Source organism: Lagopus muta, chromosome 8, assembly GCF_023343835.1.
Source record: "Lagopus muta isolate bLagMut1 chromosome 8, bLagMut1 primary, whole genome shotgun sequence".
Taxonomy (NCBI): Eukaryota; Metazoa; Chordata; class Aves; order Galliformes; family Phasianidae; genus Lagopus; species Lagopus muta.
The window spans coordinates 27,258,056-27,281,962 of NC_064440.1; the positions used below are offsets into that span (position 1 = coordinate 27,258,056).

At 36.0% G+C, this 23,907-nt stretch overlaps 1 protein-coding gene across 6 annotated transcripts in view; it reads left to right on the top strand.

The window, feature by feature from the left end:
* Positions 1-23,907, top strand: part of DNAH7 (dynein axonemal heavy chain 7) — a 96,575-nt gene that overhangs the window by 15,160 nt on the left and 57,508 nt on the right. For 5 of the 6 annotated variants that reach the window (XR_007378411.1, XM_048952357.1, XM_048952361.1 and 2 more), the window contains 12 exons: positions 1,263-1,390; positions 1,561-1,639; positions 5,483-5,707; positions 7,072-7,218; positions 7,802-8,487; positions 10,804-10,990; positions 14,913-15,106; positions 15,921-16,119; positions 17,692-17,832; positions 21,002-21,214; positions 22,482-22,591; positions 23,038-23,206. Coding sequence is in view for 5 of the 6 variants with exons in the window: in XM_048952357.1 (XP_048808314.1) it covers positions 1,263-1,390; positions 1,561-1,639; positions 5,483-5,707; positions 7,072-7,218; positions 7,802-8,487; positions 10,804-10,990; positions 14,913-15,106; positions 15,921-16,119; positions 17,692-17,832; positions 21,002-21,214; positions 22,482-22,591; positions 23,038-23,206 (2,478 nt within the window). In the remaining variant the exon portion in view is untranslated. The remainder of the gene's footprint in view (positions 1-1,262; positions 1,391-1,560; positions 1,640-5,482; positions 5,708-7,071; positions 7,219-7,801; positions 8,488-10,803; positions 10,991-14,912; positions 15,107-15,920; positions 16,120-17,691; positions 17,833-21,001; positions 21,215-22,481; positions 22,592-23,037; positions 23,207-23,907) is intronic. The other variant, XM_048952359.1, reaches the window with a different exon arrangement.

The following is a 23,907-nucleotide window of genomic DNA, read 5'->3' on the forward strand; positions in this document are numbered from 1 at the left end:
AGGTCCTTTCAAAAGTAATGCCTCCTATTTGTTTCTATGGAAACAACAGATACAAAGAGCACAGTAACACTATCTGATAGAGAAAATTCCAAAATACAAATAGAGTGAATTCAAAGCACTGTTTTTCAACAGTTAACACCATTGTCAATGCTTTTAAACCAGTGATGAACAAGAGCCTGATTACTTTACTTGTGGAAAAACTGAGCAACCCATTGTTACTGTTGCCACTGCTGAAATGCACCACCAACACCTTACTGTTAGGTCTCCATAAATGTTCAGCAAGCATTGATGAATGTCAGCGGGTGCCATTTTTTTCCACATGGAGGAATTAAAATCTTTGCTTCAGATGCCATTTTGTCACAAACTCCCCTCTGCTGCCATCTGTTACTTGGCGACAACATGTAATGAGACGCTGGTGCTATGATAGTAGAGATTGAACATTCCCATTAATATTTCCCTCTGATGTTGTGGGCCAATATAATAGGGCAGGAGGCATTACTTTTGGAGCACCCCAGTAGGTATTCACTGGGAGACTTTTGAAAGTTCTCACAGTATGCTCCTTCCAGATTTGAAATTACAAAAGGTCTTTGGATGTGGTCACACCAAAATTCCTTCCAAGCGTCTAAGTGAGGTGATCCATAATGGGATCCTCTTCTTTTTGTATTTATAATGATGTTCTGTAGTAAGAATTCTTTATTCTCACATTCTGAAAAAGAACTCGAAGTTTTAAGTGATTTTCTGTAAATTGTTACTTGAATTCAATGCAAACTTGTCTGGAGAAACAAGTAATTATTAGTCGTAAGGGCTCCCGTGTCTGGAAGTCAAGCTCTCTTGCCCTAATTAAAGAAATCACTGGATTCCGAGACTCACTGGGAGGCAGAGGCCCCTTGTTATAATCCTTAGCAGTACCACACGTCTACATGTTTCTAAGAGATTGCTGCTTTTTAGATGTACCTCAAACTCTGTAATGTCACCAGACAACATCCACTGCTGCCTTCTTACATAGAATAGATGCCCTTCCTGCATGAGGCTGTAGATTGTCAAGATAAAAAGTGATAGAAGTAAGGTTTAGTTACATTTTGACATGAACAGAGAGAAGTAAAGTTATAACTGTATTTTTTCTCTTCTTCGCTGTAAAGTTTTAGGACCCTTTTTTGGCTTGAGTGAAATCTTAGGTGAGGGCCTTGATGTTATTTTTAAGATAGTGAATGATTCTACATAGAAGTTGTTCAACGTTTGGGTAACTTAAATTTGTATTTCAGTGTCTCCGTCTAGGAATGTTTGAACTGCACTGTGATGAATTAACAAATGCTTTGGCAAAGCGAGCAGATAATATTTGTGAAAAAATTATTGCCAAAATACTCAAAGATCATCAAGATATAAGTGTGAGGTAACTCAAACTGAAAATGTTTTCTGACATCTTTAGTTTTGCTTCCACTGCTGAACTTCATAAAACTTAAAGCATATGAGAATTTATTTTTTGCTGTTACAAATGTATGTGATTTGTCTAAGGATGACTAAAACGAAACAAACTTGCCAAACTGTTTATTTGTTTTTCAGGCTATGTGATGAATTTGAGAGAATATCAGAAAAAGCCCTTAGTACTCCATCTAGTACACAGGAGCTAATGGAACTTAAGGTACTCTCTTCTTTTTAATGAGACCAAGCAAAAACAGCTATGAATACTATTATTCTGTCCTGGAGTAGTAGCATATGCACTACATACAGTTAATGGGTGTGATTCTGACCCTCTTGAAGTCACTGGCACTGTATCTGTGTTACAGAATTAAAAAGGACAGGTCATCTTTAGCCATGAGGCTAAAAGGCATAGCCTGGCTCTTTTAGAAACATCTAAACTCTTCCTCCCTGGATCATTATGCTTGCAACTGAACTGCCTACCTAGAACAGTCTTTTGTCTCTGCAGTCATCTGCGCTGTGATATTGTTGGAAAGCGAGCGCGTTGACATGGACCAAAACTCTGTAAGGCAGTGCTCTCTAAAGTGAGGTGTGTGCAGATCAGAGGCTGCGTGTGATCCATTGGAGTGCATGAAGGAAATATTAGAATTTTTATATTTATTTATCTAAACAATTGAGGAAGAAATTAAGCTTTACCAATATCTAATATATAGATTGACACTGGTCCCCTTTGCCTGGTCCGCATGTCAGAAGGTCTTGTACCATCTGCGTGTGTGTCCTGAGGAAAACTGGATATTCCACAATGTGAAGGGTCACAGTGGCACCCTCATTCATTCATTTTCAGCATATTGTAATTAATGCATTGCAGTTTGTGTGCTTACAGTGGCACGCAAATCTGCAAAAGAATGGGTTTACAGATTGTATTGTTCAGTTTTAACTAACCTAACTCCCGCCAAATGGGCAAGTGGCTTAAAAAGATTACCACAGAGAAACTGCTTCTTGAGCATAATGCTAATACTGTGGGAGCAAAAGGAATGAACAAGAATATGACAGAGCTGATGCTTCTCGTACAAGTTCTTTGTCAGTAGTGTCATTAGGTAAAGATAATGATGAGAAGTTGGCAAAAAAGCTGCTGACTTGACTGGAATTAAAAAGAAGATTCTCGGAAAAGAACAGAAACTTGTGACATTCATTCACTGCATCAATCACAGGCATCCTGTGAGGTATTTAATGCCTTTTTGAGGTACTTCATGCCTTATATACCTCAGTCTTCATTAAGGCCAATAGTCCTTAGGGTGTTCAGCCCCTTGATTTGGAAAACGGTGATGGAGAGAGATGAATTCCTTATAATTCAATGGAAAACTGTAAGTGCACTCCTTCATGTTTTGAAATTTCTTGAGCCTTTAGCACTGGACAAGATTCATACTAATGAAGCCCTCACCAAGCTACTTTGAATAATCTACCAGCAATCCTGGCTAATGTGGGAGGTCCTGTTTGACTGGAGGTTAGCAAATGTGATTCCAGTCTACATGAAAGGCAGGAAGAAAGATCTAGGGAATTATACATCTGTCAGTCTGACCTACGTTGCAGGAGAAACTGCAGAGCAGATCATCTTGCTTGCTATCACATGGCATATATGAAACAACCAAACGATCTGAAGCAGCCAGTTTGGATTTATGAACCTTAGGCCCTACCTGACTAACTTGATCTCCTTTTTTGGCAAGATGAACTGCTGAGTAGGTGAGAGAAGATCTATGGATGTTGTTTACCTTTTTTTAGTAAACCATTTGACACCATCTCCCACAGTGTTCTCCCAGAGAAACTGGCACCTCATTTCTTGGACAAGTATATTGTTCTCCAGGTGAAGAAGTGGCTGGATGGCTGGACTCAAAGAGTCCTAGGGAGTAGAGTTCAATCCAGTTGGTGGCTTTTAATCAGTGGTATCTTTTAGAGCTCAGTCTTTGGGCCAGTTTTTTTTTAATGTTTTCATTACTGGTCTGGATGAGGAGTTGTAGTGCATCCTCAGTAATCTCACAGGAGATACCAAATTAGGTGACACTGTTGATATGTTTGATATTAGCAATGCTTAGCAGGGGATCTGGGTAGGCTAGATTGATGGGCCCAGTCTAATCGCATAACATGTAACAAGGCTAAGTGCCAGATTTATTAAGTGCAGCCAACTGATTGAACTCTGGTTGAGCCCATGAGCCAGTCCTGTTTTAGTTAATAACGTAGGTGTAACTGAGAAATTTAGTCACAGGTTTGTGTGAGGCAAAGATTTCAAAGATATTGTCTTGGAGCAAGTTTTATTTATATCTCCCTCTAGCTAGTATAAGGAGCTAACAGTTTCTGCATTGCAACGTACCAGTATAAATTTAGATCCTGTGTTCTACAGGTTTCTCAACAAATAGCATATTCAAACAGTGAATGTTTCTTGGTTCCTCCAATTTAAATTCAAGCAGTTGAACTTGATGTTGAAGACTCAAAATCCATTTGTAATATCTTAAACTAATCAAAGAAACCTCTTGAAACCTCTGATGTAAGGAGCTTAAATATGTATTTAGTTCTTAACAAGGAACCTTTAAGAAGCACTCACTGGCAAGTTGCATGAAGTAATTTTCTTTTTACATACTGTGTTGAATTATCATTTAAAATTTAGTAGATTAGGGTTTACAGTTTGATAGCTAAAATCCCGTCTTCTCACTTACAAATACCACTTCTGTAATCAAAACTCTGCTGTTGCTGTGATGTATTCAGGCTCCAGTTCAGCTGGACTTCAAAAAAGTATTTGCATATGCATTTAAAACAACATGTCTTACTCTGTTGCTATTCAGTCAAGTTTTGATGTATGTGCTTGTTATTAAATGTGTGGAATGTAGATGTGTGCTTAAAATAATTCCTGCATGGTTGGCTGAATGTGAATCTGAGTGGTTTGAGCTTTTGTTACGGTGAAGCCAAACGTAGAATATAAGAGCAGTATCTTTTTCTGAGTAAAAAATAAAATGTTTAGAAGTTTAAATCTGTGCTGAGAATATGGTGCCTTTAGAATACATATGATACTACATGTGTCTGCTGGAGGAATAAAGTTGCAAATTACCATACCTATATGTAACGTGCAGTATTTTAGCCAGCATCAAACTCTGTTTCTAACAGTTATTCCATGTAATTGCTGGAGGGCTGTCTCAGTCTCCTTTTGGATTCTTTTAATACATTGTTGTTTGTTAGGTCCGTACTAATAAATGCGTTCTGATACGCAAAGACTGCTATTAAAAATGAGCAGAAGTGTAGATTCAATGGGTAGTTTATCTCTACCTAAAAATGTTTCCAGTAATTTCACATTATGTCACGTTAAGATTTTCTTTGTCTTCAATTGTGATATCAGTTTTTATACGTGCTGGTGTGTTATTGATCTGTCAAATTGGCCTGATTATTACTAATGCAGCTCTTCTAGAGGCTTTCAGAGGCATTGTTACAGACTGTCATTTAAACTGGCTGTGTTAAAGTTCTGTTAAGTGTGCTGCACGGAATGCTTACATGTGTCAGCACGGTTCACTGCCAACTCGTGAGATTTGGAAGAGGAGTGTAATTTGTATTTCAGTCATAATGAGCAGTGCAGTAACTGACAATATTGTTTATGTTCTTAATTCTAGGGAAGACCTAATCTGAACTGGGTCATCCAGTGCTTTCCTTTCTGAAGCGTGTCCTTATTTCTTTGTATTTATTTCACTGTTTTTAAGTTGCTAGCATCCTGCATTTTGCCCAGATTTGCAACACTTACAGTAGGCTGTCGGGATTGGTTTTCATTGGTCCCAAGATTTGTGCACACTGTATCAACCATTGCTTGGAGTTTTGTTCAACAAAATATCTAGTAAGGCAATTGTCTTCACATGTTATGTGCTGTAAAAATAGACAGTACCCTGCTGCTCCAGGTAAACAAGTTTTTGTATTGCGTATTTCTAACTTTATTAATTTTTCCTAGTAAAAAGTTAGTTTTGAAAGATTAACTATTGGCTGTTTTGGCATTAAATTGTATGTGTTAATCTTTCCTTTTAATTTCTGTTTTCAGGCTTGTATACAGAAAGTGGAAACACAGGACATGCTTGAATTGGAGCAGAAGTTGGTGGATGCTTTGAATTGTATTGCTTTCCTGATAGAGTGTGTCAGCTTTTCGCCAGCAGACATTCGACTGAACAGGAACGTTTTTCAGTGGTATGCACGAATGCCAGATATCTTTGAAGAGCACAGAAAGATAATTGAGGAGAAAACAGAACAGTTTCAAGATGGTCTTAAGGTTTGTAACAACATTTAAAAAAACCTTTCTGTTACTGATTTTAAATAACATCTAGAACATGAAGTAATATTGGATGGAATAACCTCTTTTATTTTCGCATATATTAAGAAAAGCGTTCAATATAATTTTTCATAATATTCTTGATATTAACCAATTTTTGTCTGTTTTCCACTCATTAGTATTTCAGACATGGTTAATTTTAAAATACAAACCACACATCATGTTTTGCTTTCTGAAAGCTCTTTGGTTACAGAATTTTCATTGATGAAGGCTCTCTATATGGAATAGTAAAATTCAGATAGCTCCTTTAAAGACGTGTTTACGTTTCGAGAAGATCCTTGTAATTGCAGTATATGAAATTTATGTTATAGGTACAAGAAAACAATAATAATAATGAAGTATTAATTTATGTGTGATTTTGCTGTTAGCGTAATGGCAAACGTCTTCAAACCTGAATGAAGATGTATTTTTGTTGTTGTTTTTTTTTTTAAACATTTTTTTTTCTCTGCTACATTCTTTATTTCATTATATTTACAAGACTCTTACGTTACAGTTTACTACACAAGTGCACAAGGATTGCTAATTATTGGGTTGCTGATGTGTCAGGGTTACTGCCTGTATAAACATATGCTTTGGCTTTCTTTTGCTCCCTACTCTAATTAAAGTTTTGTCTTAGACAGTAAATATTTGGAGATACTGAGTTTCTGTGTTTATGAGGTACGTTCAAAGAAGGAGCTTCTAAGTTTCTTTTTGTATTACAAATAAATGTGCAGCATGCACTGCGTTACCTTGGAACTGGTTATTGCTTTGCATGGTCTGATGCTTGTTTTCAGACACTGACCACTACTGGTACCTGCTGTGACATGTTTGTGGTCAAGTGGTATATATGAGGAAAAAATCTGTCCTTGGAACTGTCTGGCTTTAAGACAAGATATGCCAATGTCTTATGAAAATGTTTAGCTTTATCTGTCGTTTGATTAAGCAAATCCTATTATTGCATTTCAATCTGTGGTACCCTAGTTTCTTCAGTTTAGCTTTCTGTTATTTGCCTGCCAGCTGTGTCCACCACAGCTGAAATTTCTGTGTCTGACTATATCCTATATCCTATGGCATAGTAGAGGAGAAACCAAAGTCACTCCTGTCATTTAGCTCAATAAGTCACTGCAGCTAATAGTAAAATTCAGGTCAAATTCTGTAATGTGAGTAGAACAGATACTAAAGATTTCATATTCTGGATGCTGGATGTCTGCAAGTGTGAAGTAGCCTAATATAGTGAAATCAGAATTATTCGTTATTCCTCCTTTGTACAGAAGATTAACTTTATTGTGACTTTTTATTTTTTTTTCTTCACGTGCTTTGATTAGGTACGGCGTGAACAATTTGTGGAGGACCTGAAAAGCTATTTTAAGCAGGTTGAAGAACTTAGCACATTTGGAGATGTTCAGGAAGTCAACAGATATTTGAAGAAGGCACAAGCACTAAAAGCAAAGTTGGATCTTGCTGCTGAAAAGGTACAGACTGTAGTCTAAACTAGTCCGATAGTTTGAATTGGAAGGTTTAATATTTGTGTTTCCAGAGCCAAGAGTTTAATTAGTAATGCAGTTACTGATATGTAGCAAAATCATTCCTTATTCATCTCTGAAACATTGTATGCAATTTACAGTTTAAACAAAATTTACATGATTAATTGTTACTATATGATCTTAATGGTATAGTAGTTTGCATAGAAGAAAAGTGGATTAAGTTTGTGTAGGTTTGCATGGATCTGTATTCTGTAAAGTATAAATTCTGATGCTTGTTGTTCCCTCCTGTCTGTTATCACCTCTGTATTGATGCAAATTATGGAGGAATGTCCAGGTACTGTGTTAAACTTCTGTCTGTGCTCATCTATTGATAAGCATAAATGTTGAGCTGTCAGAAGGATTGCTTTAACTGCAGTCAGTGGCAGCAGTTGAATAATTGACTAGCTTAGTAACTCAAAACATAGTTTGAAGCTCATTGAAGATACTAGACAACCTCTGTAATACCCATGACAAGGACTTGATAGCATGCAGAGCTTGGTTTATATTTCGTACTTCTGTTCTCTCTGCACAGATTGATCAATTTAATGCAGAAGAAGAGTCATTTGGATGGCCAATATCTCAGTACCCTCAGCACAAAACGATCCGGAATGTTCTTGCTCCTTATCTACGTCTCTATGAAATGACTGTTGAATTCAACAGAAAGCACGAGAGCTGGACAGAGGGGTCATTTATGGAAGTGGATCCAGACAAAGTAGAGGGAGATGTAGGAAACTACTGGCACGGATTGTATAAGCTAGAAAAAACTTTCCACAATTCTCCAAGTACTTTAGCACTAACACGGCAGGTTAAATCAAAAGTAGAGGAATTCAAGCGCCACATTCCTCTAATTCAGGTGATTTGCAGTCCTGGCTTGCAAGAAAGGCACTGGGAAGAAATGTCAAAAATTGCTGGTTTCCCTCTGTCTCCTTCTGAAGACTCAAATCTTTTGACTTACATAAATTTGCACCTTGAACCATTCCTAGAACAATTTGAAGCAATCAGTGAAACAGCTAGCAAAGAATATTCACTTGAGAAAGCTTTAACAAAAATGATTTCTGAATGGGATCCAATGGAGTTCACTCTTCTTGCCTACAGAGAAACAGGAACCCATATTTTGTCATCAGTAGATGATATTCAGCTGTTATTGGATGATCACATTGTTAAAACTCAGACTATGAGAGGCTCTCAATTCATTAAGCATTATGAAAAGAGGATAAGGTAAGCTTTTTGTTTTATTTTCCAATAGAAAGTCACAAAGAGATCTTGCCTAGAAGAAGTGATAGATTATGATTAATCAAGAATATAGGGCCTTCACTTGTTTTTGTCCTCCTTAAGGAGTGAATTAATCTCATCTTAAAAATCTAAGGCTTTTGTCTGTGTCAAAGAAAGCATTATTTACTTTTAAGCATGCTTTTTACTACTGATTAAAAGTGCAAGTGCATTGGAGGGGCCACAAGACAGATTTGACATGCTCTGGTATTGAAGGCAGCAGATATTTTAACATTGCTTTTGTTTAACCAAATAGTTTAAATTTGAGTTAAAGAAGGAAAGATTGTGAACTAAGAAAATCTAGATTAACCTTTCTACATAAATTTTAAAGCTGCTGAATCTTTTAGCCGTGCATTAAAATCTTAATTAAAAATGTTAGCCTTTTTTAAAGGAGACACAGAAAAATTAAAACAAGACACATTCTAGGGAAGGAATGGAAGATATTCTTCATTCTAATGCAGACACTTGAAGTCCAAAACTTAGCCTAACATGTTAAAAGATCGTGTACTTTTATCTCTGTGCCCTATTTTCAATGTGATTTTTGTCTTCAATAAATCCTTTACTTGCTTCATGAATTTCTCAAACGTAGCCATATTGTGGAATAAGATCTTGAATCTAAAGTTTGCCCATAATTATCTAGCTCTGTAAGTACTTCCAAACTCCCATTAGCATCCAAAAAAAGCAATTTCTGATTTCAGCATGTAAGTAACATGTATGCGTACTTATACATACGTGCACGTACATTCTGATGAGTACTGATTTTCTTATTACTACTGCACCATGGTATAAAGTATTTAGCCAATAATTCCTTACTAATATAAAATGGTTGTCTTTACCTATTTAGCTGTAAACTGTGTTTAGGAAAAGAGTAAACACACTGTGGCAGTTTTGATGATCTTTTTTTTATATTTAATTTTTTAAAGTTTTTTTTTTTTTTAATCAGTGGGACTTGTGCTAGTACAAAGAATAACTTCTGTATTTGAGATCCAGGTGATTACAGAGTAGTTGCTTTCTCAACAGCCCAACAAACATGTAGAATTCTGGATTCCTGCCTGAGAGTTTTCCAAATTCCTTAGTTAAAATTTTGGCATAACAAAATTAACTTTCCTCTTGGAAAAAACACTTGGAAAGCTGCATTTTTCTTTGCCTTTGGTAAAAGGAAGATCACTATACATGATATATAAATGCCAGTGCCTAGAAGATGAAGGAGGGACTTAGGGGTGGAGAAGATACATGGAAGAGTAGCTGTTGGTTAGAATCTGTAGCAGGTAAATGGGTGAATTGGCAAGTATATTTTCACATGGATCATTTTACTGAATTCTCTGCAGCCCACCATGTATGATGGTCTGGTTGAGAAAATTAGTGTACTGTTTTGTACAGTACATATTTCAACAGCATGCTCTTTTAAAATATTTCTATCTGCACTGCCCAGTGATATGAGAATTGCAAAATGATGTGCTGTTTTTACAAAGAATTATTTCAAATTGTCTGTGTCAGTGAATTAGAAATACTAATGACATCAGAGAATTGATAATACCATGTCTGTGATACTGGTGAGATAGTGAAAATTATCAAATTATGCTACCAACTGATAAATAAGTGAAGATGGGATAACTATTGAATAATAAAATTGTGTACAGATATTGATGTGCAATAATATTGATGGAGTCTTTATCAACAAAAACGTTCAACATACACATTGGGAATTTGAATTCAGAAATAAGTGATGCTTTAAGTGCCTTATATTGGCTATTTATTACTTGACTTCTTTTAATTAAGACAAAATGGCTTCCTAGGACAATATCTACACATTTATGGCTTAATTTTCAACATTATGTTACTTTCATGGCTTTCTTTTGCACCTAGCACACAATTAGACATAGCAATCTGGGCTTTTGTGTATGCCAACAACCTGACTAAATAGTCAGTTTCTCTGAACTGAATTGAACTTGTCCATACATACTATGTGCTAAAGTGCGTGCTCTGTTCATTCGCTGGTACTGTTAGTCTTATTAGTTTTAGTCTATGAAATCCTACAGTCAACCTTACAGAAAATACGTGGTTTAAATACACACAGATGATTCTGTTGCAGAAACAAGTGTGGACGTTTTAATGCAGGAAACCAGACGAGATGAGTGTGATACTCGGTTGCAGTATTAAAACTTAGGCCTGCTGAATATGCAAGTTGCCAAAAAGGTCTCAGCAGTGTGGGAGGAGTGTTCTGGTAGTATCAATCCATGTATTTGAACTTCTGCTGTTTCACAGGGAATGGGAAGGAAAGCTGTTGTTACTGCAGGACATCCTGGATGAATGGCTGAAGGTTCAGGCTACATGGCTTTATTTGGAGCCAATTTTCAGTTCTCCTGACATCATGGCTCAGATGCCTGAGGAAAGCAGGCAATTCAATACTGTTTTTAAAACATGGAAAGACTTGATGAGATCAGTTTTTCAGGTGAGTGTCCATGTCTTAAGAATATGGGTTGAATCTATAGTACGTACTAGAAAATTGCTTCTGGTACCACAATAATCAGTTTTCTGTTTCTTAGCCCCATTTCTTAGATTCTTTCAAAAATGATTTTGTAGAATTGTTTCATATTGAATCATAGAAGCACTGCTTGGGAGGGATCACTGGGGTTCAAAGTGGAACACTTGCCAGCACTGGATCAAGCCAGCCACAAACTTCCAAGGACAGGGAATCTTTGGAGATAACTTCCAGAGACTTTGGTGCTGTGCGTCGTAATGTCTAAGCTGAGTGCCCCATGCAAATATCTGTACCTGTTGCTCCTTGTTGTCCAGTTGTCACTATGGAGAAGAGCTTGGGTCTGTGCTGTTTTCCATTGGTTGGTTGCTGTTTTATTTTTGTTCTGATTTGTTCTTTGATTACTCTTCGAGTAGTTCTGGACTCCAGTTAAATTTTACATTAGTTTTCTTCTCATCCTTTCTTTCCTGCTGCATATATGCTCTCTTCTCCCTCAGCCCCTCATGCTCTTTCTTTCTTCCATCTTCTAACGTAGAAGGAAAATCAGAAACTTATCAAGCTAATGAGAAATCAGCAGTGCTCACTCTAGGGAAGAATCAGATAAAAATAGTAATCATAAAAAGGCAAGAATTTCAGAGCTGTGTTGCACAATAAATTTGTAAATGTTGTGTCTGCTGAATTGTCTTCTTAAAGAATATCTTCTAATTTATTTGGTGCTAATCAATTCTGAATTATTTTGGAATGTGATATATCTTATCACTGGTAGAAAACAATATTTTTTTGTTTGTGCAGGGGCTTACAAATGCCTAAAGAGTAGTTTAATGAATCAAAGCTTATTTTCTCTAAACAAGTGTGCCTTATGTTCCAGTAGATGGCACTCTATTTCCACAAATACTCTGTTTCTATTTTTGTCTTGAGTATTGTTCCTCAGTCAATTGGAATGGTCTTTCTTAAATAATAATGCAAACTTGAGTCTGCTTTTTTTTGCATTTATACGTGGCTGTATAATGAAATTGTGAGAGGAATCAAAATGCTTCCTTTATTTCCTTAGTTATCCCTCACCAACTTGAATAATCATTTATTAGCAATTCATTAAAACTACTGAATTTAAGCAAAGCGTTAATGAGGATTAAAGGATTTATTTTCTGCTTGTCTTAATAAATAAGTAAATAAGATCACACAGAAACTAGAATACAGAAGTATTTATATTTCTTTTGAGGAAGAAAGAGAAGAAAGAAATTCAAGGCTGCAACCTGTGATATATTAAAAATGATACTTGAAAACTGAAATTAGTGATGTCCTTTTAGATGGGTACTAGAACTGTTTTCATACACTTCATTTATAGTTTTTGTGACACAGTTTGTTTTTTTGCTTCAAATTGATAAAAAACAGAACTGAAGTTTTGAATGACTCAGGATGGGGGCATTCCCTTTTTCTCCTTCATGCCTTAGCAGAGCTGTAAATAGGAATTATGTGTTGAGAAACAAAACTTTTGGGTTTTTTTCCTCACCTTTTTTTTTTTCTATATGAAAGAATAACGAAATAGAAAGAATCCGTGTCTGGTGCTGGCAACATGGCTTTGATTTTCTCCACCAGCTGCACTTACAAACATGCTAAGAAAGGAAGCAATTCCTTGTTCTGTTGCACCAGTTATGCATTACAATGTGTTTTATAAAACAGATGATTAACTGCATTTGTGTGCTGACAGATTAATTACCTATGTATAGATGAGAAATATGAGTACTCAATTTACTTTGTTCTGTTTTGGTATGATGCAAGAGGGAAGTAACAGAAGGTAAATGTATTTCATGTTGAAGAGAACACTGCTTATTACATTAGAGGGCCACAACCTATGAGGATTAATTAGATAAGCATACAGTTATGTTTTTGTTGTTGTTTATTTATTTTCGGTAGATTAGAAGCATATTTGCATTATGAGCAGGGAACTGAACCAAAGCTAAATGCAAACTGCAAATCATTTCAGAACGTTACGAGGTTTTGAACTGCAGCTGAGTTTGGAATTTGTCATTGAATGCTCCCAACTGAGGCTGAACAGCAGTCAGGATGGTAGATCAGAGATGCGTTGTTGCTCTGTGAGGAATTAATTTCTCATAGAAACATTCTGGGCTTTGCACAGCAGTCTGTCTTGTCTCTCTTCATCTGTCACTGCAGCATGACCAACCCTTCTGCACTGTGATACTGTGTAATTCTGCAAGGCCCACCAGGAACTTTTTTTGAATGAGACATTGTGTTTTGTGACAAAACTGCTCCTACTGGAAATAGTTGGGCTGCATCTTTGATTTTTACTCTTACTGCTGCATTATTCTACAGCCAGTTGTTCTTACATGTCCTTCGCAGATTGATTAGCCTAAAATAGTCCCTACTGATTTCTTTGGTGTTTCTTGTTGTTTAGTTCATTGTGTACTTACATTTTTTTTCCCTTTTAACCCTGGTCATGTGTAGTATATAGTACTCTTACAGGTACAAACTCACTGGACAGAGCCTAAGATTTCTAGTTACTCTGTTTCCTTCTCTTCTGTGGCCTCAATCAAATTCCAGGGAAATGCAGGTGGTAAAGGAAAAGCTATTGAAGTGTGTTCCCAGACTAATCACTTCGCCTTCCCTTCCCGTGATGTTGTAGAACTTTATGCACTGCAACAAGAGTAAGCTTGAATCAGTTGAATGGTCAGCGAGTCAGGTAATATAAACCAGTATGGGCCTGAACAGGGCAGTGCTGGATTAATTCAGTCATACGTGAACCCACAACACACACAACAGGTTCTAAGTAGAAACATTTGTTTGGTCTGACTTCCACTGTCATAAATCTGCACATCTGGATTTCCTACTTGGAAATGTCTCTCATTTTGCTGCAAAAATTTCATACTTGGTGAGTGGCTTAAAATGTTAATGGAAATTAGGCTGGAAATTGATAGGTCACAAGCTATGTATTAAATGCCAGAGTTTGATGTTCAGACAACTGTATTTGTTTCAAACTTGCTTTTTAGCTTGATAATCTTCAAGTCATTTGCAAAACCTTCTAGTTTTATGCATTTTTTTTTAATTAATTGAAGCAACTTTCAGCTCATGCAATATATATTTCTTTAAGCACGTATGTTCTTTTCACTGAAGGTGTTAATTTGAAAGGCAGTAGCTGAGGGATATGTGTTGTTATCTACTCAGTGTAAAAACATAAGGAACTGTTTATCAAGCAGTGTATCTTAGTATGTGTTATTCAGGTGCTATTGTAAAAAATAATAAAAAAAAATTGTGATTCTTCTAAAGAATCTGTAATTTCATCTTAGCAAAAATCCTTAAAGATGTCTTCAGTTAGTAATCATTAGGATAAGAGAATGCCTTTTTCAGAGCATATCACTAGTTAATGTTAGTACTGAAGTCCTATAGTCAGTAGCAGTGCTGCCTACTTGCAATTTTGCCATCTCAACTCAGGATCTTATGTATAGAAGTATTTTACATGAGAAAAGAGATCATTTTTTTTTTACATTGGAATTTTATAGATTACCAGATAAAGTGTGTGTCAGTATTGTTGCCATACAAGTATACTTAAAAATCTGTCACGGTCTTTTGCTGGTTCATTTTTCTTAATTATATGGGTATGATTAAGGGGTGGATAGCTGTTGGTTCAACAAAATGACAGAAATCACTCTGATGAATTGACTATGTTTTGAAAATTATTTTCAGAAATAGTAAATGCAGTTTAATGCCAACTGCTTAACTGCTTTTCCAGTGAAACCAGAAACTGAAGATTATAAATTGTAATTCTGGCAATTACAGAGTAAAGAAAAGTATGAAATAAAGTTTAGTTTTGCTCAAGACTTTTACTGCTTTCTGTGTGAGTAGACATGAATGTTTTTATCGGGTTTGATTTCTCTTTCAGGACAAACATGTGCTGGCAGTGGTAACAATAGACAAGATGTTGGAAAAACTGAGGAAGTGCAATGAATTTCTGGAGATAATTCTCAAGGGACTTAACGAATACCTAGAGAAGAAGCGCCTGTTTTTCCCAAGATTCTTTTTTTTATCTAATGATGAACTCCTTGAGATTCTTTCAGAGACCAAAGATCCTACCCGGTACCGTAGTATTTAGTAGATGCATTTGTGACTCGTTGTGCATGCATACAGGCTTGCCATATTGTTTCTCTGTTTCTCTATAAGTTGTTTTTTTTCCCACTGACAACCATGGCGTTAAGAATGTACTAGGTTGGATTTTGTATTAGGCAAATGCAGAATGATTTTTAATGCAAGTAATTGAATTCTTCTTTGTTTCCTAAACTAGTAACCTTTCTGTACACAGTTTTTCAGAAAATTCAAGAGTCCAATTAATAATTCATAGTGAAATTAGCATACTGTGTTGTTTTTTTCCCAGTGGAAAATTGAACATCAGGTAGGATCCATACACTGCAGTTTTATTCCCATTGTTCAGATCTGATAGCGTCCAGTGCAAGGCCATGCAAGGATAAGAATTAAAATAATGAACAACCTTCTAATTACTAAGCAATATTAATGCAGTGCAATTAATAGGGTTGTTTTACTTATATTCATTAATATTTACAGTAGTTCTGTGGAAAGGTATAAATAATGAAACTTTATGCAATTTAGGTGGATTAACTGTTAAATAGACGATTCCTATTTATCTTTTTTGGGTTATATATTACAGAAAACGTAAGTAATATTGTACATCTTTAACTGGTCCTCTCAAAGTCGTGCACTGGGCGTCTTGTAGGTGTAATAAAAGAACTACTGTTGAGGATAATAATTTTATTAATAAGCTTAAAACGACCTTTAATTGATTAGAAAGTATTTTTTGTGAAAAGTTAGATCTACTTTTCTAAGGTTGGAAAGGAAACAATGGCAGAAGCTGTTTAATACTAGTTTTGCTTTCTAGAGTACAGCCTCACCTGAAAAAATGTTTTGAAGGAATTGCAAGAGTGGTGTTTACTGATGTGTTAGATATTACACACATTAAAAGTAGCGAAGGAGAGACTGTGAAACTCACGCAGACCATTTCAACCTCTGAAGCTAGAGGTCAAGTTGAAAGATGGCTCGTTGAACTGGAGGCAGCCATGCTGAATTCTGTCCACAAGGTAACAAATCATAAAGTTTTTATTTTTCTCTGAAGCACGAAAAAAATACTAAGTTGATTGATGTGTAGCTGTTTAAAGATTGAAAGTACTTAGTTGTGGCAGTGCTGTGTCCAGCACAAAAACAGCTACATTTAGGACATGAGAAAATGGCTCATAGAATGCAAGGAAACAGCCTCAAGTTGTGCCAGAGGAGGTTTGGATTGGATATCGGGGAGAATTTCTTTGTGGAAAGAGGGGCAGTGCATTGGAATAGGCCACCCAGGACAGTGAATGTAGTCTGTGCATCCCTGGAAGCATTTAAGAAATGTGTCTGTGGTGCTGTGGGATTTGGCTTGGCGATAGACTTGGTAGTTAGGTAGGTGATTGGACTTGATCTTAAAGGTCTTCTCCAACTTAAATGGTTCTGTGGTATTTTGTCCTGGTGTTCGAGTGTTGGAAGGCGTAAGCAGTGAAGTTCATGGAAGCTCATGCTTGAAGTTAAGCAAATATCAAGTAGTCTGTTGAATTAAGGCATTTAAGCATAATATCTTCTGAAGGCAGAAAGCCACCTTGATTACATGTCACTTCAACTGCGATTTGATTTGTCCTTCATCAGTGATTGTAAGTAGTACCAAGTACTGATGTACTTAGGGATATTTGCTTTCGATATTTCTGGACTTCATTTCCAAATGAAGTTATTTAGTTATTCCTTAGGCTATTGTCATTTAGCCTTGATTTCTTCTGTTAACGTTCAGGTATACTGGAATCACTTTATTCTTTGCACGGCATGAACATTAAAACCATGAATTCGGTCTATTAAGATTATACCTTTTTTAAAACAAACAACAACAACTAATCTGATACCAGTTTTCTGGATTTATAATGCTCTAAATTTCTTAAAAATGAAAAACACTTGACCCAAGGATTCTTTTGTCAGAGATTGTTCTACTCTTGGGGTGTGGTATTAAAGGACAAGATTCAAATGAAAGTATGCCCTTATTTTTTTTAATACTCCTTTACTTCTTTTTTAAATTATTTTTTAATAGTCCTCTTAATTCTGACTACCTTAATCAAGATTCTGAACTCCTTCCAGATTGTATTATTCGAGTATTCACAAGATCACATCATCACGTCATATATTTAGTTCTCTCTGTCATTTTCTTTGTTTCTCTTCAATGTCAAGTGAGGTAATCAAATGTACATGCTTCTGACACTGTTGTACAGTATTACAGTTTAATTATACTAATGGTGTGTCGGCAAATAGAAGTGACTAAATTCACCTGCTTGGTGCATATAAGTAAGAAGTGGCCGAGGTGTCTGCATTCACTCTTGATTTTTAAACTTTTATAATGATCTCAAACACATAATATTTATGTAGTAGTGGTGTCAAAGCACCATGTGATCGCTTGGTTCATGTTATTACATTCTCATTTTTTTAATCTTGGAGGGATTTTCTTGCAGGATGTCAATGTCATAGAGTTAGAGTTGAGGCTGGTTTATTTTTGATTCTTAGTACTGCAACCTAACCTAAATTCTAAAGCTAAACATTAATTATTTTCATATGTGGCTACCACGTGCTTCTATCCTATGTAGGTCATTCAGGATGCAATTGAAGCTTATCCCAAAACTGCACGTGTTGACTGGGTACGAGAGTGGCCTGGACAAACTGTTCTTTGCGTATCCCAAACTTTCTGGACGATGCAGGTAGAGATGTCTATTAGAAGTGGCCAGAAGGTAAGAATATTCACTGTATATTTAAATTTTGGTGTATTTAAAATTGATGTAACGCAGTGATGAATTCAACCTTTAGTTATCTTTTTGAATGAGTAGCTGCTCAGTGTAATAATTAATCTTTTTAATACCTACTTTGAAGGTATGCTTGAGCTGTGATTCTTGAAGACTTTGAAGTTAATATTTTCTTTTCAATGTAGGCATGCTTCAGCACATTATCAGAATACATTCTGTATAGCTTAACATGTATATTATACGTTTCTGTGAAAACAGGTCATTGGTGTATTCAGATGCTATTAACTGGCATGGATACTCTCTGTCTGTAACTTAGCTTCCTACACGTTCAGTACTTGTTGTAAATCTGGGCTAGCACTAGCAGAGGATAAGTACCGTCTTCACTCTTGTCAAACAGTGAGTACATGATTGATAAAGAACACGTTATCTGTTCGTTAGGTGGTGAGAAGAAAGGTACCGAAGGCATTGAATTAAGACTCAGGATTTGTGTTTTGCAAAATCTTTACTCTGTTTCATCAGTAAGGATTGCTATTACCTGTTGTATTTGGAAATGTTCCAGAATTGTTACTAGATAAGTGTTATCGTCTGAGGCAACTAAATTTTCATTCTTTGATGCTAGGAGAGAAAGGAGCATCAGGATTTACATACAACAGTATCTTTGGCAGTTCATACTACTTTCTCTTAACAATTTTTGGTGGCATTTGTGATGCTATCAACTAGAGAAACATCTGCAGTATTTGTGTTTTGGGGTTCTTGCTGTTCGTAACACAAACTTGCTGTTATAACACAAACACAAACTTAAACCTACTCTTTAGTCTATATATGGAGGAGTATTTCAAGGCCATGTAACGCCACTTATTCACAAGTGGAAGCAATGGCTTCTGATAATAGTGGGCATTTCAAGAAGCTTTATTTGTCAGGTAGACAGGAGGTAAAAAAAAGCATCTGAGTGGACAGAACTGAAGGAAGAAGAGAACAGTATTTCTAATACAAGGAATAAGTCTTGCAATGGACTAAAAGATTTGGAAAGAATTTGTTTTTCTAGTAGTGAGGGAGATTCTCAGTTCTCTTGGGAAAGAAGGAAAGCTTCTACATGCTACACCATTTATCTTCTCTTGGTGAAAGTCTTTCAGGAAGGAGAAACGGAAATTCTAACCTTAGAGATTTTAAATCCAGCATAAAATCCAGAGACTTCAAAGCCAGCATCATCTTAAGAGGTTGTTAGTGAATAAAAGTAAGAAGTTAAGGAATGATTAAATTCATTTGGTTTTGGGAATGTTTGTTACGGAATTTTGAGCCTAGACAAGGCTCTTGTCTAGCCTATGTTAAGTCTTTACTATATCTGGATATTCAGGGAAACCTGTCACTTCTGTAGGCTTTACTCAAATTCTTTTGTGCTGGTAGTTCTGCCCATCTGGCCCCAGCCCAAGAATCTTCATTTTGCTGCAGAAAGAGACTTGTATGTAGTGAAGGACTGGGAGGAGGTTTGCACCTCCTAACAGTCTGTCACAGTTCTTGGACAAGGAGCACTTTCAGTCTCAGAACATTCAAAATTCTTTATCTGTACCATTTCTATTTTGTATTAAAGCATATGAAACATAACAGTCACTGACCACATGAGAGGCGTTCTGTGTGACACAACTTTATCCTGGTCAAAATAAACGGTATCCTACCTACAGCATCATGTTTTGCTGACATCAAAGGCACTCTGTGCATACAGTGACAAAACACTTCTTTTTTTAACAGAAGCTCTTCAGTGTTTTCTGGGACAGGACACCAGTCTCATTTAAGTCACTTCTTATGATTAAAAATTTACTCATATACATATGCATACACGCGCAGGCATACACACAGGATTCTTTTCAGCTTTTTTTTAGTTGTTTCCAACAGATAACTGTACAAAGGTACAAGTTTTTTATTAAAACAAATAGTGAGGTAAGATGTGTAGAAACAAAACTTTCATAAATTTACACAGTAATATTTTGTGGAATGCTTTTATTTTCAGTGGAGTATATAGTCAGAAGTGCAGTAGTAAAGAGTGATACTGAAATGGGAGGTGAGAACATACTAGCATCTAGGTTTTTACAGGTTTGCTTGGTGAAAGTTTGGAAAGCTTGGTGGTAAGCAAATGGGTTTTTACCCCTGACTTGAGTGGTGTGTTTTGGATGCTGCCTGATTGGAACTTCTGAAGTAACTCATAATATTGAAGTGATTTTGAACTTTTTTTGCTTCTTTATATTCGTAAATTAAAAATAAGTAATTTTAAGTGAATGATTTAATCAAGCTTAGTGTTTGGGAAATAGTTAGTTGGGGTGAGAGATGTCAAAATATGAAAAATTCATTGGTGGTTACTGCTGCCAGAGTATGCGAAGATGAACAACGTTCTAGTGTGGAGAAAAATCTAAACCAGATGTAGGTAAGTTTTTCTCTAGACAAATAGCAGAAATTTCTGACTTTTCTGTAAGGATTCAGGGCAATCAAGCTTACTGTGGACCTTCAGTGAATGCAGCTTCCTGAAAGAGCACACATTTGAGTGCAAAAGATACGGATGTCTAAGTGGCAAACTCTAACTGTTTCCAGGTTTCGATGTCTTTAATTTCAGTTTAGTGAGGCACTTATCAACTCTCAGTATTGATGTAAGTGCTTTCCTTAAATTGGACCTTTCCTGTTTACTGCAACCTATGAGAATGAAAAGGATTATAACTGGATTGTTCCTAACTACTGTAGAGCTTAAAGGTTTTTTTTCTAGTATTGTGATGTTCCTTAATCATAGAAAATGTATTGTATACATGCAAGCTAGTCCTTAAAATGTGTCACATATATGTGTAATATGTGCCAGTCGTTAAAATGTGTCATTTTCTTAATGTGAAATTTACCAAAAGCTAAGGAGTAATTCATGTATTTCAGGAAGAAATAAATTATGCTGTTTTGTTTCCTGAGATGTGTCATTGATGTTTCCATGTATTGTTCTGTAACATTAAAAAAAACTGAATCAAATAGATAAAAGCCCTGTTGAGCTATGTCTGTGAATGATAGTTTACTGTTGTAATAGTGAGAAGGAATATTTTGATACAGAAAAAGAAGAGTAATATAAGGAAAAAAATCCTCATGCCTTAGACTAACCCTGCAGTTACCTAACTTGTAAAAATTTTCCCAGGCACTAGAGGATTTTCTGGAACAGAATAATAGACAGATAGAGGACATTGTCACCTTGGTGAGAGGAAAGCTGTCTAAGCAGAATCGTGTGACACTTGGAGCACTTGTTGTGCTTGATGTTCATGCTAGGGATGTCCTTGCATCCCTAGTAAGCAAGAAAATCAAAGATGAGAATGACTTTGAATGGCTAAGTCAGCTTAGATACTACTGGGAGGTAAGTGAAACCTCTCAATCTTATTAGAAGGTAATTTCCATTCATAGCTTTTCGATTTCTGCTTGCTTGCTGACACAGAGAATAGTTACTCTGATGTGATAATTTCTGCTGATAAGAATATACCTTTAACTGATAATTCTGTGGATTGGTAACTAAAGTGTCCAGTAGCCAAATACAATCAGTTTCTAATTAAAATCTCATCACTGCTGAATCTCAGAATGTTGTCTGAATCGGAAGCAGAGATTGCTGTTGTTCAAACACTAATTTTTATTATTAACGCTATTTATTATTGTTGCTTCTGAAGAGTGAAAAATGGGATGACAACTGAAGATTAATCTGATGTCAATATTATTTTATGTTACTTGGAAAAATAGCAACGTTTATGCTGCATGGTGGTAGTATACAGTATACTTGCATTTGTCAAGACAACATTTCCCAATTTACAGAAGACATTGCACCTAAAATTAAAATATGTTGTGTTGCCATATTAGAGTCATCAAGTTGACTGTAAATTCAGCTTTTGGTCATTGGAGCTCCTGGAGCAAGTCTAGTGAAGGACTGATAAAATATTTATGGGACTGGAGCATCTCTGATAAGAGGAATGAATGAAAGAATTAGGCCTGTTCAGGCTTGGGGAGATCTGATCCATATACATAAGTATCTGAAAAGGGGATGACAAGAGGATGGGGCCAGACTGTCCTCAATGGTGTGCTCAGTAATAGGATGAGAGGAAATGGGCAGAAACTGAAACGCAGGAAGTTCTGATTGAACACGGGGAAAATGCTTTTTATTGTGAGGCTGACTGAGCTCTAGAACAGGTTGCCCAGGGAGACTGTTGAGTCTCCTACTCTGGAGATATTTAAAAGCTGTCTGGATACAAGCCTGCTTAATATGCTGTAGGGGATGGAGAAGAGAGGTTGATTTAGAATGATTGGCTAAAGTCCTTCCTGCAATTCTGAGATACAATTACTTCTGTTTGAGAAAGGCCTTCATCTTTCTAAGTAGCTGAACAAGGCCGTTTTAACTCAGCAATATGGTTGGTAGGGTTTTTTTCTCGATAGAAGTTAATGGAAAAATCGTTTTGTGTTCAGACTTTACTATCTCTGAAATGGTAATATTTTTATTTAATTGAATCACAAGCTGTCTCAGAGCAATGCACCAATTGTTTTAAAAGGGTTGTGCTCATCTACGAATTTGAGGAATATTGTGTTGTCTTTTCTCTTTGTGTAATCATTTCACCTATAAAGTCAGTGCCTTATTTTCTTAGGAAGGACATCTTCAAACAAGAATGATCAATGCTGGACTGAGATATGGATATGAATATCTTGGCAATACACCTAGGCTGGTTATTACTCCACTTACAGACAGGTGCTACAGGTAAAAGCACTTGTTACTAAATGTTCTGTGCTTGCAAGAATCTACTTAGTTGAGATATTTTAGTCCTAAATTGGGTGATTCCAGGATTATATCTTTGATGTTCTAATAGGCATAATTAGAAGTGTTTTAACTGATTACAGTTCATCCTGTATGAATATTTTGATTTAGATTTCTAATAAATGTCATCTTTTATAACACTGTGGTTAGTGATAAATGGATAGCAAGCTACAGTTTTTTTTTTTTTTTTTTTTTTTTTAAACTTTTAGTAAACTTAAAGCATCTCTATGTATTTGTGGACTGCAGTTAGCAGGAGCACACGAACTGTACAACCTGAGGGAAGTTTAGACATTAAACAAGTTTAAAGAGTTCCTGGGAGAAGCTGGAGCAGCTAGAAAAATAGCATAAAATTGTTACAACTTTTTTTTTTCCTTCTGTTTTGTTTTCAGAACCCTATTTGGTGCGCTACATCTACATCTCGGAGGTGCTCCTGAAGGTCCTGCAGGAACTGGAAAAACAGAAACGACAAAAGATTTGGCCAAGGCTGTAGCTAAGCAGTGTGTGGTTTTTAATTGTTCTGATGGATTGGATTACATCGCGTTGGGAAAATTCTTTAAGGTTTGGAAAAGTCTTGAGGGTCATATTTTAAATTATATGAAAATATTTTGTTTGCTTTTGTAATTGAAATGTAATTTCTTCCACTTCTAGGCTGCTATATAATGCTAGTATTGTGCATACGGGTCTGTCTCCTCCTAAGAATCCACCTGAAATATCAAAGTGTTTTCTCTGCTTTAGAAACGAAACATACCATAACGATTTTATTTGTTCAATGTAGATGCCATTTAGATTAACACGTTTTTAGTAGCTGATTGCAAATTCAGTTTGGTTTGGGATTTAATTTAAACTTTAAATAAACTAGTAAGAACCATTGTATTAAACAAATCAAGCGTATTTATGTTGCTATTGGCCTGAGTAGACAGCTCTGTATTATGAAAATATATTCTGAATGGTATCTGTGCCATTCCAAACAGTATCCTATTCCTCACTGGAATGGTACAAAAATAGAGCAATTCTGCTTTTCTCTCTGGCATTATTCCTCCCATTTGTGTTAAGTGACAGAACCACATGGCATGGCTTCAAGATTTGATGTGAGAGAAATGCAAACAAATAAGCAAAGGAATTTTTTTTTACCTGTAAAATGATTAAAGCAAAATTCTGTGTCTTAAATAGGAATTTGTAGAGCAACCGTTACCAAATCACAAGATTCTGTCTAGGCACTATATGTACGGCAGAGACAATACAGTGGCATTTAGGGAACA